The 17,445-nt window shown below is 42.7% G+C and overlaps 1 protein-coding gene across 1 annotated transcript; it reads right to left on the bottom strand.

Annotated features, from left to right (window-relative positions):
• Positions 1 to 169: 169 nt before the first annotated feature.
• METTL3 (methyltransferase 3, N6-adenosine-methyltransferase complex catalytic subunit) lies at positions 170 to 10,553 on the bottom strand (the record flags this gene model as incomplete). Its single annotated transcript, XM_079701323.1, has 11 exons — positions 170 to 392; positions 1,242 to 1,354; positions 1,527 to 1,592; positions 1,714 to 1,822; positions 2,005 to 2,043; positions 2,426 to 2,613; positions 2,843 to 3,059; positions 3,658 to 3,833; positions 4,756 to 5,160; positions 5,256 to 5,473; positions 10,454 to 10,553. 11 exons carry the CDS (start codon positions 10,551 to 10,553, stop codon positions 281 to 283), a joined length of 1,743 nt encoding a protein of 580 aa, XP_079557449.1. The 3' UTR covers positions 170 to 280.
• Positions 10,554 to 17,445: the final 6,892 nt, after the last annotated feature.

Here is a 17,445-nt window from a genome sequence, read left to right on the forward strand (position 1 = left end):
AATCAATATTTTAATGCTTTCCATGCATTCATTTAGTTTGAACCCTTATAGCAACCCCGTGAGGTAGGTAATATTCCCAGTTTACATACGTAATCATACTGAGAGATGAGTTACACATGATCACACACTGTTAAGTGGCAGAGCCAGAACTTGACCTCGAAATCCCAACTACAATACAAATTTTTATTTAAATAAGGAAAAAAAAACTATTGTACAAATATTACTCTTCAGGTGCAGCCTGCAGAGCCATGGCTATGGATGCTTAGGTTTAGAAGTACTTCTATAGATTCTTAGGTTTAGAGATGATACCATCTGGATACCTTTGCTTGAACCGAGCAACCACATCTGGGTCTAGTAGGTGGATCCCATCCAGTTGGTTTCCAAGGGTGATCCTGAAGCAAGGGGAAAGATGGGGCAAACCAAAAATCCTGGAATTTAAAGGCTTAATACTGTTAAAAGACGTGTACTTTTTATTAAGACTGCCTATCATCTCATTGAATATTCGTGCCAATTCTTTTAAAAAGATCTTAATATTAGTATAGTATATGGTAGTATGGCTGGTTAGAAATTGGGCAGATTCTGGTGTTAAAAAAGGCTGGATCTGTACTAATTAAGGGTTAATAACTTATGTTTAACCAGGCCTACTTCACAAAGTTGCTGCTGCCAGTGAGTATTCTTTGGATTAGTGAAATGCTAGCAGCAGGGTTTTTTTGTTTGTTTGTTTTGCGGTACGTGGGCCTGTCACTGTTGCGGCCTCTCCCGTGGCGGAGTACACAGGCTCCGGACGCACAGGCTCAGCGGCTGTGGCTCACGGGCCCAGCTGCTCCGCGACATGTGGGATCCTCCCGGACCGGGGCACGAACCCGTGTCCCCTGCATTGGCAGGCGGACTCTCAACCACTGCACCACCAGGGAAGCCCGCAGCATGTCTTTTAAAGCTCTACTAACAGGATGAAAGATTAAAATTGTTGACAGATTACACAGATTCTCAGTAACCACCAGGGGGCAGATTCAGTACATCCCACAGAATAACGAAGATCTTTAGGTTCTAACAGTGGAGGCCTTAAGAGCAGTGGTTTAAATCTTAAAACCTGTTGGGTTCCCAATGAATGCTGGTTGCTTAAGAATCCTCTGAAGCCCATTTATAGACTAGTGGAATGTGAGGTGAAGCTCTACTAACTTCTGTCCTTGACCATAAACAGTTTTGCCCTTGGGGGCTAGCATGTTCTCTGGTCACCTTACCAGTTCGGTTGCACATTGTGTGGTCGTCCAAATAACTCAATCTTGCGAGTGCCAGGGGACAGTCTTTCAATCATGCCATAGATTTCATCTGGTTTATGACTAGTGGAACGAACCTAGGAAATAAAAGCTCTAGCTACTTTTAAGTTACCCAAGATTGCAATTCTAGCCCTTTCCATTTATGTTTATGATCCCAATGAGAAAACCTGGGATAAGAATATACCTGACTAGAATAACTGATAGCAGTTATAAAATGTGGATCTTTGGATGCCTGGGCAAAGTACATACCTCAGCTACGATCACATCACAATCCAGACCCTGGTTGAAGCCTTGGGGGTTTCCTTTGACACCAACCTGCTCACCAGAGAACAGATTACCTTATGAAACCCCAGCATTTGAACTGTTTCTCAATAAGAAATCAAACAGTTCCTATTTTTTTGCTCCATCTATTGAATTGGGCCCCACTGCTGCTCACCAAGCAGTGTTCCTTCCCATGGTTCAACCAATGACCTGTGCGGCCTGTCCGAATGATGCGTTGCAGTTGATTTGTCTTCACCCAGATAATTTCATCTACCCGTTCGTAACTGTGGGGTATAAGAAAAAGAATTAGAGCTTTAATCAGGCTTTCACAGTTTAGGGGTGGCGCCATCTATTCTACAGAGGCAAGGAAATCACAGAATACTCTGAAAGAAAGGAACACATATCAACTACAGTAATTATGTACTTATTTCCCTCAAAGAAAAGCAACACAATGATCGTTACTTACCCCCAGAGGTTCAGACATTCTCTGCCCAACTCCATGGCCCTAGAAAGAAATAAGGGTTAAACAGCTATTTCCATCCCATATTTCTTCTCCCTTCAAGATATATGTGTCTTGTTTTCAGTAGACATTCAGTGAACATTTACATGCGAGACACCATTAGGGCAACAGAATGGATCTAAGAATGAAAAAATAAAACATAGTATCTATTCTCAATGACCTTACCTTTCACAAGCAACAAATGTAGAGTTACATAGAATTCATGTATCATTTGTGTTACAAACAGGCATTAGATCTCAGTAGGTAAAAAAGGCTGACTCAGTCATATATTTAATAGCAGGGCTAGGAAAACCCAGGATTTTATCCCCACCCAGTACTCACTCTATACTATATCTGCCCACACCTACATATCTTTGAACTGCATTACCTGCCTGTGACCCAGAGGAAGAGAAAGCCATCATCCTGCAGTACTGGTATGTTGAGCCTGCGCATCTCATCATCTGTCAGGGTCCCATAGGGCAGCTCCATGTGAATATCCCAGGGTGGGTCAGCCATCACAACTGCAAACTTGCCCAAGATACTGACGTCCAGGTAGCGGATATCACAACAGATCCACTGCATGAGGTGGTATTTGGTCATCTTCCCTTCCTTTACTCTTAGATTCATGGCCCCAGTCCCTCTTTTTACGTTTGATGTTCCTATTCCCTTATATGCATATCTATCCCACTCCATTCCCAATCAGTAGGGTGGATTGGTGATGTATGCCCTGCTTTCCTACATGTATGGCTACCCTACTAAGATAAAGGTCCTTAAGTTGAGGTAAGTTTTCTGAGCAGATAGGTACCTGAGGTGGGAAGAGTCGATCTGCATTGGAGTCACCTCCAACACTCTGTGTAAGGGCAAGCTCCTGGCTTGGTGTATGGTCTTTGCTTCCAGGAGCTTCAGAATCCATGCAAGCATCAATTTCATAGTGAACATATTTGCAGGTATCCATGTGGAAACATGTGTTAAGGAAAGAGCAGTCACCTAATGACTCATCAGTGTGTTTATTGATGATCCGTCTGGGGAAATAAAAAGGGAGAATTGGAATAAAGATGGTGTTCCAGTTAGATGCCACAGTTCGAGGTCCAAACTGTTGCAAAATTTCTAGTCTTTATCATTAGAGCTGCCTCCACAAGTTTTCAAATAAGGAAGGCAGGTGACATTAAAATCTGTAATTTACACTAAAGAAGAGTTTTAATTCCTCTCTGAGCAAAGAGTTAACTTCCTTATCTTATGACAGGAAGGAAGGGCTTGCTAGTTAGAGCAGAATAAAGCACCTACCTAACAGCCCAGGTTCCTGTTTCTCCTAAGATCGTCCTTCTTCCAGAGAACTTTAACTTTCACTGGGGCTCGGAGACAGAGATGTCTTGCTATTGCAAGAACAGAGGGGCATTTTTTTCTTTAAATCTCACATCTTTTGGGGAGTGTAGCCTGTATTCCCTCCCAGAGAACACTACTTCTGAAAGTGTACCTTCAGAGTCTGGAAGTCTTAGACAAATCATATTAAAACCACTTAATAACAGGATTAAAGACAGAAACCCAATAACCGGAAGAAACGTGCTTAAAAAGAACAACCGCTTCTAGGAGACCCATCCGATCCCCTCCCTCCCAAAAGACCTGAAGTGCAGCTTGCGACAGGGCCGGTCAGCATCACTGGCTTTCATGCACTCCTCCTTGGTTCCATAGTCACAGAACTCTTGCACTTGAGCCCGACCTCGTGAGCGAAACTTTTCAACTATGGATTGTTCCTTGGCTGTTGTAGTATTCAGTAGCTCTAAGATCTCCTGACTAACCTGTGACAGAAGAAACCTTGGTCTTAAAAAGGTTTGTAGATAAAATTAGCCCTTAAACCACCTCTGCAAATTCTACTTGACATCAATGTCCTATGAGGGGTCAATAGACTAAGTTAATATGGGAAAATTGGAGCCCTAGGAGAAGAGATGTGTCATGGGTTTAGTCCTTTCTCACAAATGTGCATTTGGGATGAAATTAAAATGTAAGAAGACTGGTTCCTACTGCTAAGCATTAAGCTAAACTCCCCTCCCCAGGAAAGCATTCCTTCCAACCAAAACCACTTACATTTATTAGGTACTAAACCAAGGCACAGTGCTAAGCACTTTAGTGTTTAGCTCAGAGCCTATGCAACAATTCTATAAGGGGGGGGTGGGGGAGCGGTAGGAAATGGGTAACTATTGTGGGTCCAATATTTAGACTCAGAAACCACTACAATGCCATTTCACATTGTACAATCAATTTCCATAATTATTGGTCCATATGACTATCTTCCAGTATTCGTCCCCTCTATTACTATATTTGGATTCCTCTTCTCAAGATCTGATGATTCTTCCAAACAGATCCAATGAAAAAGCTTCTCTAAATCAGAGTTTCCCAACACTGGTGCATTGTTTACATTCTGGGCCAAATAACTCTTTGTCGTGTGGAGGTTGCCCCTAAGACTGTAGGATGCTTTGCAGCATCCCTGGCCTCTACCCACTAGATGCCTGTAGTGCTCCTGTGCTGTGACAACCAAACATGTCTCCCAGACATTGCCAAATGTCCTCTGGGGGTTGCGAGGGGGGTAAAATCATCCTCAGTTGAGAACCACTGCTCTAAACCCTGAATTCTAAGAACTGCTCTTCGCCCTAGGGGTAAATTCCTCTCAACCAAAGCTAAAATTCAAAGTACATGTGTGAAAGCATTTCCATCTACCCCTACCTTCTTGCTCTGTTGTTCCTTAGTAGATTGTTGGTTAAGAAGGCTCTCTATCTCCAGATCAACATCTGAGGCAGCATGTTTCCTTGATTTCTTGGTTGGCTCCTTGGCTACTTCTGATGCTGAAGAGGCCAAACCAGAGGCCAAAGAGCTAGCAAAGGCAGCTACTGTGGTCGAGTCCTGTTCTGCACGCCGCTTCTGCCCTGTGATAGTCCCTGCTACCTCCCCAGAGCCCTTTTTTTCTGCCACAGCCCCCATCATGGCAGAGAGCTTGGAATGATCAGCGTAGGTCACAAGAGTGGGATGTGCATCATCTTGTAGGAGACCTCGCTTTACTTCAATCAACTCCTGAGCTGCAAACTTCTGTAGGAGGCTTTCCACCCCATCTTGAGTGGCAGGGGCATCTGGCTAAGGAAGGAGGGTGGGGGGAAAGCATTAAGACACTGACCATGAACTGAAGAAAAACAGTGGTAGTTCCCAACCTTGTCTTATCTGGTCATTACCGTGGAGATGGCAAGACGGATGGACACAGCATCAGTGGGCAATGTTAGCGCCAGATCAGAGAGGTGGTGTAGCAACTTCTTCTCTAATTCAGGGTCTGTAGCTAGTTCAGGAACTGCTGAAGCTGTGCTGGGCTTAGGGCCACCAGAAGTGGGTGCAGTAGGCACTGGGCTGTCACTACGGAAGGTTGGAGACAGTGCTGCCTCTGGATTCCGAAGATCTAGGAGTGAAGAGAAATGAAAATGAAAAAGGGCAACCATTGTTAACGTATACATTCCTCAGGAGTCAAGTTCTCCAGCATTCACAACGCACAGGTCTTTCATTTCATGAAGAAAATTCTCTGACCAGATTTAGCACTAGATACCCTTTATTAAATCACACTCAAGCATTCACTGCTTTGCCAAGATAATCCTGGATTTTCTGGGAACCACTTACCTTTCCTCTGTTGGGTAAGAGGTCTTTTCCTAATTCCTTTTCTTGCTGTGCTTCAAGGAAATAAATTAGCAGCTTGGTAGATTTAAATGTCCATACCACCTCCCTTCAGTCACTCTAAAATGACAGCTGATATAATCAAGCTGAATTTATAAGCCAGGAGTATTTTCAACAACCTACACTGTGATCAAATCTTTTTGAAGAACTGAATTTGAATTTGAATGATTTAAGGCCACTGGACATCAGAGGGTATAAAAAACGACAGCATTGGGGGTTAGAATGATGCGACCTTTAAAGTGAAACACAAAAATTTTATAAAACTGCTGAAGCCCTGGTCAGCAATGGTATTTCTTGACTATATTTTTATCACTTACTCTAGTACTTCACAAGCTGGGTAGCCAACATAACCTTAAGAAGAGTTAAGAAACTCAAATCGGGACAAAATATTACCTTTGGGAGAGCCTAATATCTGTGATTATTTAGTTAAAATACAGATGAAATATTAAACATTCAGAAACTGTATTGGAATTCTGTTAAATACTGTGTAAGTGGGCCACTAGTTTACATTTAGAGATATTCTGGTTACTTAGAAATTTCCAATCTAATGGAACTAACTTTAGTAACATTTAACTCAGAAGTCCAAGGAAAATGGAGCTGAAGTATACCAAACACCTTGCTGGAACAGTTACATTTTAGGAAAATAAGTTATACCATACATGGAAAACAGACTCCACAATTCCATACTAACTAGAAATGTTAAATAATTGCAGAACTTTCTTTACCTTGCTCATGTATGATTCTTTTATGTTCTGCTGAATCTCAGACTAGAACTTTTTTTAAAAAAAAAACATAATCCTATTTATTTATTTATTTATTTGGCTGCGTTGGGTCTTCGTTGTGGCACGCGGGATCTTTGTCGTGGCACACAAATACCCTAACAGACATCATCTCACTGAGGAAAAGCACTGATTTTGCTCCAATGTTAATGTCAGTAAGTTGAAAATGTACTTTTTATAATTAACCTGATACTACCAAGAATATAAACATTTCTTCTTCTTACAGAGTTTTCACTTTCTCTGGTAACTAAATTTATATGTTGAGTCATGTATAATCTTTCTTAAAGTAAGCAAGAAGTCTATGAAAAGAACCACTTTAAACATACATTTTCAATCCCTGGAACTGGATACAGACATTTTTTTTTCTCTTTGGTTATCTGACTAATCACTTGTTTTAAAACAGTTCTTTTGGGCTTCCCTGGTGGCGCAGTGGTTGAGAGTTCGCCTGCCGATGCAGGGGAGGTGGGTTCGTGCCCCGGTCGGGGAAGATCCCACATGCCGCGGAGCGGCTGGGCCCGTGAGCCATGGCCGCTGAGCCTGCGCGTCCGGAGCCTGTGCTCCACAACGGGAGAGGCCACAACAGTGAGAGGCCCGCGTACCACAAAAAAAAAACCAAAAACAGTTCTTTTAAAAAACAGCCTGTGGGCTTCCCTGGTGGTGCAGTGGTTGAGAGTCCGCCTGCCGATGCAAGGGACGTGGGTTCGTGCCCCAGTCCGGGAAGATCTCCCATGCCGCGGAGCGGCTGGGCCCGTGAGCCATGGCCGCTGAGCTTGTGCGTCCGGAGCCTGTGCTCCACAACGGGAGAGGCCACAACAGTGAGAGGTCCGCATACCGCAAAAAAAATAATAATAATAAAATAAAAAATAAAAAACAGCCTGTGATTCTGGTTATGAATCCTTGTGTTAGTAACACCTCCTAGGAGTATTCTTTTCAGGACATTCAGAACACTGAAGCTGAAAATACCTTTTTAAAAAATACCTTTTTCGGTTATTGGGAGGAGGAAGCTCACTTTTAACATTTTGGAAAAAATCTAACAGCTGATTAATGCAACTGTTATTTATAGATGGGCTTTAGCCACTCTGTGAATTCCATGAAGTTACTACAAATTTGGGGGAAAGACTCCAACGTTTCATCATGCTTAAAATGGGTCACTGGCAGAAAATCATTAGGAATCCTTGAGCTCCAACTCCTTCAAAAAGTATCTGTTCAGTTATTAATTCACTGTATTTACTGAGTGCTTCCATTATGCTGGTAACTATGCTAACACTCTGCTTCTAATCTAATGAAAAATTTAATGTGTTGGACTCAGCAAAGGAACACTTAATACTTGAGTTTATTCTTTGGTTAAGAGCTCCGATGAAGATAAATAAAATACTAGCTTGAAGACATAAAAATATGGCCAGTCTACTAACTTGCTGATCCCTAAAACATGTCAACATCTATATTCACATCTTCAATCCCACTGATGAAATATATTGAGCAGTTCACATATTTACTATGTGCTAAGCCTGGCCAAGTTTATTTTGTTTCAGTTAAAATGAAGTAAATATTTATTGGAAGTGATAATCCTCACTTCAAAAATCTGTACTTTACTCTATGGAAAACAGTATGGTGGTTCCTAAGAAGACGGAAAATAGAATTACCATATGATCCAGCAACTCCACTTGTTATATATCCAAAAAAGCTGAAAACAGCACCTTGAAGAGATATCTGCACAGCCATATTTACAGCAGCATTATTCACAATAGCCAAAAAGGTGGAATCAAGTATCCACCAGTGGATAAATGGATAAACAAAATGTGGTATACACATACAATGGAATATTATTCAGCTTTAAAAAGGAAGGAAATTCTGACACTTGCTACAACATGGATGAACCTTGAGGACATGCTAAGGGAAATCAGCCAGTCACAAAAAGACAAATACTTTATGATTCAATTTACATGAGGTATCTAGAGTAGTCAAACTCACAGAAACAAAATAGAACGGTGGTTGCCAGGGCCCGGGAGGAGGGGAGAATTGGGAATTACTGTTTAATGGGTAGAGTTTCAGTTTTGCAACACAAAAAACTTCCGGAGATTGGTTGCACAATAGTGTGAATATATATACATTACACTATCAACTATACATTTTAAAATGGCTAAGATGGTAAATTTTGTGTTATGTGTACTTTGCCACACTTAAAAAAAAAAGTTGTACTTTAAAAATGCCCAGCTAACGGGCTTCCCTGGTGGCGCAGTGGTTGAGAGTCCGCCTGCCGATGCAGGGGACACGGGTTCGTGCCCCGGTCTGGGAAGATCCCACATGCCGCGGAGCGGCTGGGCCTGTGAGCCATGGCCAGAGCCTGCGCGTCCGGAGCCTGTGCTCCGCAACGGGAGAGGCCACAACAGTGAGAGGCCTGCGTACCGCAAAAAAAAAAAAAAAAATGCCCATCTAACAAAGGTCTCCCAATGATTCTTGGTTCATAGTATTCTGCATTCATTAATGACACGAATACATTTTAGTTTACTCAATATCCTTGTCTTTTAACATTAACCTAAGAAGTAAACCATTAAGTATCAGATTTCAGTAATGCTATAAAAATCTAGATGTGGTAAGAAAATTTTTATTTTCTGTGAGAAAAGAACTGAATGAAGAAAAAAACTTTGCATATGGCGCAAAGTTTGGTTAATACCAAAGTGTGGTTAATACCATGGAGAAGTGAAGTGGAATTTCTATTAATTAATCCCTGATAATATGACTTGCACTTCTTCCCCTACTTACCCTGCCCTCTTACCTTCCCTTTAATTATCTAAGTCCTACATAGCCATAGAGACCAAATTCCAAGTGCCAACTCTTCCCTGACACCTTCAATGACTAAACTGACTCTTGTTACTTCTACCTTCACTGTACTCATTGTGGAATCGATTCATTTGGCATTTTACATATGTCATATTGTATTTCTGACTTTTCCTTTATCCCGAACTAAATTCTAAACTCCTTGAGGGCAGGGACACTGTCTTACTTACTTTTGTCTAACTAGACTCATGTATGCTGTAGACACTCGATAGATGTTCATTCATTATGGTATAAGAGTCCTGCCAGGGCATCTTCTAGTTCCAAGGGCCAGACTACAAGTGCATGGACCTAATATATATTTCAACACGAGACTTAGAGACGGACTCGAGTATACTGATATACAGTGGAACAAGCTACCACAAGAGTGGTACGGATTCATTATCCTTGTAGATCTTTGATTTGCCTTAGATAATTCAGGGCTTGTGCTGGGTATGTGGTATGAGTAGCACTTAATCTTTTAAGGTTCCTTCAAGTTTTAAGACTGTGACATAGGGGACAACGGGAGGGGAGAAAAAGTTTAAAAACAAATGTTTTCAGATTCCTGCTCAGTGTGTAAACGGCTAAGACAATGCCAGTTCCTCTACTCGTTTAGCAACACCGAGTGCTAACTCTGCGAGGGCCACTGAGCTGGGCACTGTGGATATAAAGGTTCCGTACTTGCTCTCACAGCGCCCAGAGTCTCAAAAGACATGACTACTAAAAAGCAATTGCTATAACCGAGAGAAGAACAAAGCGCCACGGGACTAACTAAAAAAGGGGACTTGCTGCTTCGAGGGATCGGGGGCTGAAAGGCCTAGCAAGTGAGACGCTCTCACAGACTCAAGAGCAGTCAACCTGACGCGGGGAGGCGGAGGCTTCCGGCCGGGGAAAGCGGAACCGGCGGAACCAGGGCCCAGGCTGGGAAGGAGCCGCGACTACTTGCAGGAGGGTGAAGCGTCTGTGCTGCTGAGGTGGGGGGAGAAGAGTACCAATGTATGAAGCCTTAAAGAAACGGCCGTTAGGGGAAAGGCACCGACTCGGGAGCTGTGTTTTTCTCCAGGGTTCCCTCCAGCCCTCCCCGGCTAAGGCTCGGCCCCAACAGTCCCGCGCCTCACCCAAGTGCCCCGAGTCCTGCTTCCGCCTCCGCTGCAGCCTCTCCCGCAGAGAATCCAGTTGCTTTTTGTGGGCCTGGATAGAGCTCCACGTGTCCGACATTTCGGTCTCGCAGCCCAGACACGTCTCGAACCAAGGGCGGCTGCCTTCCACCTCTCAGCCCTAGTTCCAAGAATTATCCAACTCTCACGCGGACACCCGAAGGCTAACCGGAAAGAGATCCCGGAGACGCACCGGACGGAATGTCATTTCCGGTTTTGCTCTCCCTTTGAAGCTGAAACGAGAGCCACCTTAAGTGTTGGCAGGATGATGGCTATGTTTTTTATGGGAGTTCTTTCACGCTTCTGGGTGAGGTGAGGCTATGGTTGCCATGTTGGTGCCTGGCAGAGCTGCCATGTTGCTTATAGCCGCGCATGCGGCCATGTTGAATATTAGGAAATGAGTTCGAGTTGAGGCGCTGAGCGGCAGCGTATGTAGTCTAGATTTTGGAAATGAAAGATCACTAATTCCATTTGACAGTTTGGTAGTAACATACCTTTGCCACTGAAGGTGTAGCTTCATGTTTCCGTGCACTTGTTTACAAAAATATAGCCATTACGCATGCATATTTGAGGGAGGAGAACTGATGGAGCAGAGATACTATAATGAGTCTACAAATACATATTCTCACTCTTCTTACTTATACCAAATCTACAAGTATCATGTGTAATACATTAAAATAGAGTCCTCAGGGAATTCCTTGGTGGTCCAGTGGTTAGGACTCTGCGCTTTCATTGCCAACGGAACGGGTTCAATCTGCGGTCGGGGAAATAAGATCCCACAAGCTGCTCGGAATGCATGCATGCGTGCATGCATAAATACATACATACATACATACATACTCAGAAGGAGGCACTAGGGGGCTCCTGAGGTTCTGGTTGAGCTGTGTTTCTTATTCTGAGAGCTGGTTTATGAATACGTTGTTTGTGAAAATTAACTGAGCCAAACATTTTGGTATGTGCACTTCTCTGTGTAGTAAACTTAAAAACTTCGTTTTTTTAAATGAGGTTCTCTGAATGGAAGCATTTGCGAACCACTGATTTATCAAGCCTACGGAAGCCAAACACTGCCAGAAAGAACAGCTTAAGAAGGCATGGCCCCTGCTTTCAGAGCTTCTGGTATGGTAAAGGAGCTAAGACCCAGTTTACTGATATTGAACCATCTTTACAGACTAAGGCAGCACCGAGCATAGGCTTAAAAAACAAACGTGATTGCAAAGAAGGGAGGACTCCAAGCCCAGATGACCCTTTGGCAAGAAGGTGACATCAAAGTTCAGGCTTGGAGTGACAGCTAGTACTTCAGTAGGTGAAGCTGTAGGAAAGAATTCCAGGCTAAGAACATGATAAAAGCAAAGGTCTAGACTAGATGTAGAAAAGCATGATGCATGCCGTGCTGACCCAGATTAATTTTGCTAGAACACAGAGAATTATTTTTGGGAATTTGGGAGAATATTTGTTTCTATATTTGAGGCCAAATTGCAAAAGGTACATGTTACCTGAGTAACGAGCTTGCAATTTATTCAGCACACAGCAGGGAACATTTTAAGGTTTGTGAATAGGGAATATTTTAGGGAATCTGGTGTTCTGGTTGAATTGAGATGGGGAGAAAAGTTTAGAGATAGGGAAAATAATTAGTAGCCTATTGTAACTGTTTGATGATAGAACCTTTAAGTCAGAAGCTATCTATGTATAGTAATGGAAAGGAAGGGGTGAATATGAAGGGAGACCACTGAGAAGAAAGATGTATGTGTTTAGGAATGTGGCAGTTTCATTAATTTATTCAGAAAATATTTATTGAGTGACTACTATGTGCTAGGTACTGTGGAGATTTAGTAGTGATCAAAATACCTATTTCCATATCATTTTCTGAATTTAAATTTACCTAGTAGATAATTTACATTGTCTTTTTTAGAAATTTATTTATTTTACTTTTATTTTATTTTTGGCTGCATTGGGTCTTTTGTTGCTGTGCGCAGCCTTTCTCTAGTTGCAGTGAGCGGGGGCTACTCTTCATTGCAGTGCGCAGGCTTCTCACTGCGGTGGCTTACCTTGTTGCGGAGCACAGGCTCTAGGTGCGCGGGCTTCAGTGGTTATGGCATACAGGCTCAGTAGTTGTGGCACACGGGCTCAGTAGTTGTGGCACACGGGCTCAGTAGTTGTGGCTCGCAGGCTTAATTGCTTTGCAGCATGTGGGATCTTCCCGGACCAGGGCTCGAGCCTGTGTCCTCTGCATTGGCAGGCGGATTCTTAACCACTGCGCCACCAGGAAGGCCGCCCTACATTGTCTTTTGAGATGTGTACCTTTATATATGAGCATTGAGATAGAGGACACAGAAATGAACATGGGCTCATATGAGCATATCTGGACATTTAATTCTCAGGATTATACTTAATTAGAAGCAAAAAATGCTATCTTGCTCAGCCGAAATACTCTTGGCAAAGTTGGCTGATGTGAGATCATAAGACTACTTACAAGGGCCTGCTCTACCTAAGGTTTTTTTTTTGGCAGCAACCTGCGGCACACGGAACTTACCTGACCAGGGATTGAACCCATATCCCTTGCTGTGGAAGGCAGAGTCTTAACCACCGGACCACCAAGGAAGACCCTACTTAACAGGTTTTGCTTCCTTTAATAACCTGGGTCTAACAACTACCCTCAAGAGAGTTGGCAAGGGATGCTTTGCACTTTCATTTGGGATATATTCTGTGTGGCCCATGTTTAGACACATGTATTATTACTGAAGTAAGATAATCCCATTATTGCTCTATTAGAGAACTGTTAGAGTTAACCGTTCACAAATCTGAATATCTCACTTGCTGTAAGATCACCGTTTCTTTCAAGATCCTTAACACATAGAAACGAAATACATAGAAATTATATAGCAGTAAAATTAAATAGGCTTGGGAGAGAAAGACAGTACTGGATAGAGCTTTGTAGAAGATGAAGGGGGTTGATTCATCTTAAAGACAGATTTCCACAGGTCAACCCTTAAATTCATAAGCATTTTCGTCTAGGAAGGATTTTTCTAGTGGAAGAGATTCAGTCTCTGGTAGAATTCGGGGTACCTAAGACCTGGATTGCCTCCTCTCACCTACAGAGGAAGCCAAAGAAGGAGTACAGGTACTCCTAAAAGTCAGCCAAGTTAAGTCTTTGCTTTCATATTCACTTTGGATAAATTATTACAGTAGTAAATTAGGCAAATTTTAGGAGCACAGGAGGGCCACTTAGCATGATCTGCTTATAGAGGGATTTTTTTCTAGACTCCTCAGGACCAGTTTTCAGCTCATAAGAAAGCCACTGCTTTCTTGTGTGCCCACTCTTAGCCAGTCTGTATACAACAACCCTGAGCAGTACAGGAAGGAGGAAGGAATCTCACCCATACCTCTTCTAGTCAAAAGAGTGTAAGCCTAGTTGTGAGTAGATGAGTGCTGCACGCACTACATTTCTTAACTTTTCCTCCTATCTGCTGCGGTAGACTTTCCAGAGTTAGCCACAACAATAATGGCTCGCATCCCACATGCCCTTATGCAGTGTGTCTTTGCCACTCTTCCCAATAAGAGGTAAAGCTTGTTTCCCCTCCTCTTGAATCTGAACTGGTCTTCTGACTAGCTTTGGCCAAGAGAAAGTGGCAGAAGTGATATTCTTTGAGTTTCAGAGTCTAGGCCTTAAGAGGCCTTGAAGCTTCTGCTTTTGTCGTCTTGGAGGCCTAGGCCTTCATGGAAGTCCAGTTATCCTAATAGCTAGACCATTTGAAGAGAGTAAAGGACAGGGAAAGGGAGAAGGAGAGGGAGAAAAAAAGAGTGAGAAAGAGACAGAGAGAGAGAAATCCTAGAGATTAAAAGATGTCAAGAAAAGGCCCTGGAGAATGAAAAACTCTAAGGAAAGAGACTCCAGCATTCCAGCCATTCAACTGAGGGGCCAGAGGTGAGTGAGGTCATCTTGGATCCTCCAGCCCAAATTGAAGCTGCTGAGTGAGCTCAGCCCTCACCACATGGAACATAGACAAGTCATCCTAGCTGAGGCCTGTTGGGACAACCCATGGACTCACAAGCAAATACGTAATTATTGTTTAAGACACTAAGTTTTGGATGGTTTGTTACACAGCAATGGGTTACTGAAACATCCACAGTATTGACCAAATACTGCACTTCGTAACTGGTTCTTTGGTCAAAATTTCTTTTTTTCTTCACTTTTGTCCTTACTCATTTTTTTTAATTATATGATCAAAAGCAAAGTGTCCAATGGGGTTAGTAAATCTGTTGTTAAATTAAACATTAGAAAAGACAAGGAAATGTAAAGGGAAGTCAAAGTTGGGTCTAATGGAGAAACACTCATGTGAGTTGTTTTGGGGATCAGGAGACGGATGTTCCTTGATTTACTGAGAAGTTCCAGGGATGGTATCCAGAGTCCCAGGAGCAGAAATTTGTGAGACATGAAAATGTGCCAATAGAATTGAAACCTTTTTTGGGGGTGACACAGGTTGAAATCTGGGAGAAGCAGATGCTGAGAGAGTCAGGAGTCCAAAAGTTTTATTGGGAAGTAACACTTGTAAAAAGAAAAAGGGAAGAAAATGAGATTGGGCAGGGAGAGCTGTCCAAAGCTGTCAGTGATGCAGACATGACAGCCTCTGCCAGACCACTGGAGAGTTCCATAGCAAGAATCGTTCACTAGTCCCATGTTCCCTGGGAATGGCTAAGCCCTGTAACACCCACCACCTTGCTTAGCCTTTGGCCAGGGGTTTGGAGAACAGTAGGACAGCTGGAGGCTGTCAGCTAACCAGGTTTCTTGCAGCTAGGTAGCCAGTTCTTTCTTAAGGGGACATCTCTGAAGTAGCACACCTCTGTATCTGCCAAAGGGGACTTGACGTACCTTATGTAGGTTTTTATATGGTAACTGCGTTGGTCCTTAGGTTGTCATATGGATTCAGTTAATATATTTCAGCATGGTTATTATGAAAACTGAATGTAAGAGAACTGTACATCCCCGCCCCCTTCTCTCTCTTCGTAACATGAGTTAGTTATTTCCCTTTCTGGAATCCCACAGGCCACTGTGTCTATCACAGTATTTACTACCATGATATAAAAATGTTTTCTTTTTTTTTTTTTTTTTTTTTTGCGGTACACAGGCCTCTCACTGCTGTGGCCTCTCCAGTTGCGGAGCACAGGCTCCAGACACGCAGGCCCAGTGGCCATGGCTCACGGGCCCAGCCGCTCCGCGGCATGTGGGATCTTCCCAGACCAGGGCACGAACCCGTGTCCCCTGCATCAGCAGGCGGACTCTCAACCACTGCGCCACCAGGGAAGCCCGTTTTCATTTTTCTTCTTCCTTGACTGAGCTCCCTTAGGGGCAGAAGTTTGTCTACCTTTGTATCTACCCAACACTTGGTCTCTGAAACAAAATAAATCCTCAAAAATTAACTGAATGAATGAGTGAGGAAGCTATCTCTTGCTTCTTATACTAGTGATCTTTTTATCCATCTAATTTGAACTGAATCCACTATGTATATTTCAGGTAAAGCGTTTCGCAAGCTGCATTTCTTGACATATTCATTTCAGCAGGTTAGAGTTAATTCACCTTCCAAAAGGATGGTCAAATGAGAAGTGCTTGAGAGTAAGAAATGGTGGGGTTGAGGGTGGGGATTGGAGGGGACTGCAAGAAGGAAGAAACTGAAGGCTCTAAGAGAGGAATAAACTAAAGGTGAAGAGAGAAAAGTAAAAGTTGTAGGTCAATGAAAGAATAAAAAGCAGGAGAGGAAAAACAAGAATGAAAAGGAGACAGAAGGGAAAATAAAGTAGAGTTATGAAGGAGTGGGGTGGGGAGTCCAGCTCAGTGCTGACCTGCCCAAGGAAGCACCCATTAGTAGAAGCCTCACTGACAGCTGTTACCATAATGGGAACTGGCATCTAAAGAGAGGGCAAGTCTAGTTTAATTAGTTAAATGGCATTATCTATGTCCAATGGGGGTAGGGGAGGTAAAGGGAATAGAAGGATTGGTGACCTACCTCCTTCCATAGGCTGAAAAGAAAAACAGATTTATAAAGCTTTGGTAAGGAATTAAAGAGACAGGAGCTGTTTCTTCTCCAGCCGACTTCACCAGATTGCCATGTCCTATTCACTAGTACCTTTAAAGCGGGACGGGTTTAAAGTTGCCTCCAGGAGGCAACTAGAATCAAACCTCTGTTCTTTACCTTGAATCGAGCCAGTAGGTTTACTCACCTTTCCCTTCAGTCTTCCAGCCAGCCTCACTTCAGGAGTCGTTAGTATGTAACAGGAAGCAAGCACCATTCCTGACGACTGGTGGTTAGCACTGAGACTGGGATTCTGCCGACCTGGGTTCTTAATCCAGTTCTGCCACTGATTGGCTGAATGTCTTTAGGCAACTCATTTTACCAGTCCCATCCCTTTAGCATGTGGTTTCAGTGATATAATCTTACAAACGAAAAAAAAAAAAATTCCGGAGAATGTTCTCTTTAGGAAAGCAAGGTCTTAAGAGTCAAATCTGAACCTTACCATGTTGTGGAGAGACAAAACCAAACAAAAAATATATATATATGCTTCATTTCATTCTCCCACCCCCAATGTATTTCCACTAAGAATTCTCCTTTATATTATCTTGTTGGTAGAAATTACTAGGGTTGAATTTTTTTTTTCTGTTTATAACACCAGACCTCAAGTATCATAAAGATGAATTCATCTTGGTTCTGCAGATTAACTGATGTCAGCTAGGCTGGCCTACAGGTCAGGATAGATAGATAAAGAAACAGCTTTCAACTTCCAAACAAAACAAAACAAAAAAAGTAAAATAAAATACAAAAAGCCTGGTGGTAGAAGGTTCTAGGCAAAGAGAAAACCTGGACAATGGCTGTAAACAGTGAGCAAATCCCCTACCTTTTGAGAACACAAACACCATTTCTACAAGGAAATTACATTCACTGGAGGTTGTTTTAGGACAAGGC

Source organism: Hyperoodon ampullatus (genome assembly GCF_949752795.1).
Source record: "Hyperoodon ampullatus genome assembly, chromosome: 3".
In the NCBI taxonomy this organism is placed as follows: domain Eukaryota; kingdom Metazoa; phylum Chordata; class Mammalia; order Artiodactyla; family Ziphiidae; genus Hyperoodon; species Hyperoodon ampullatus.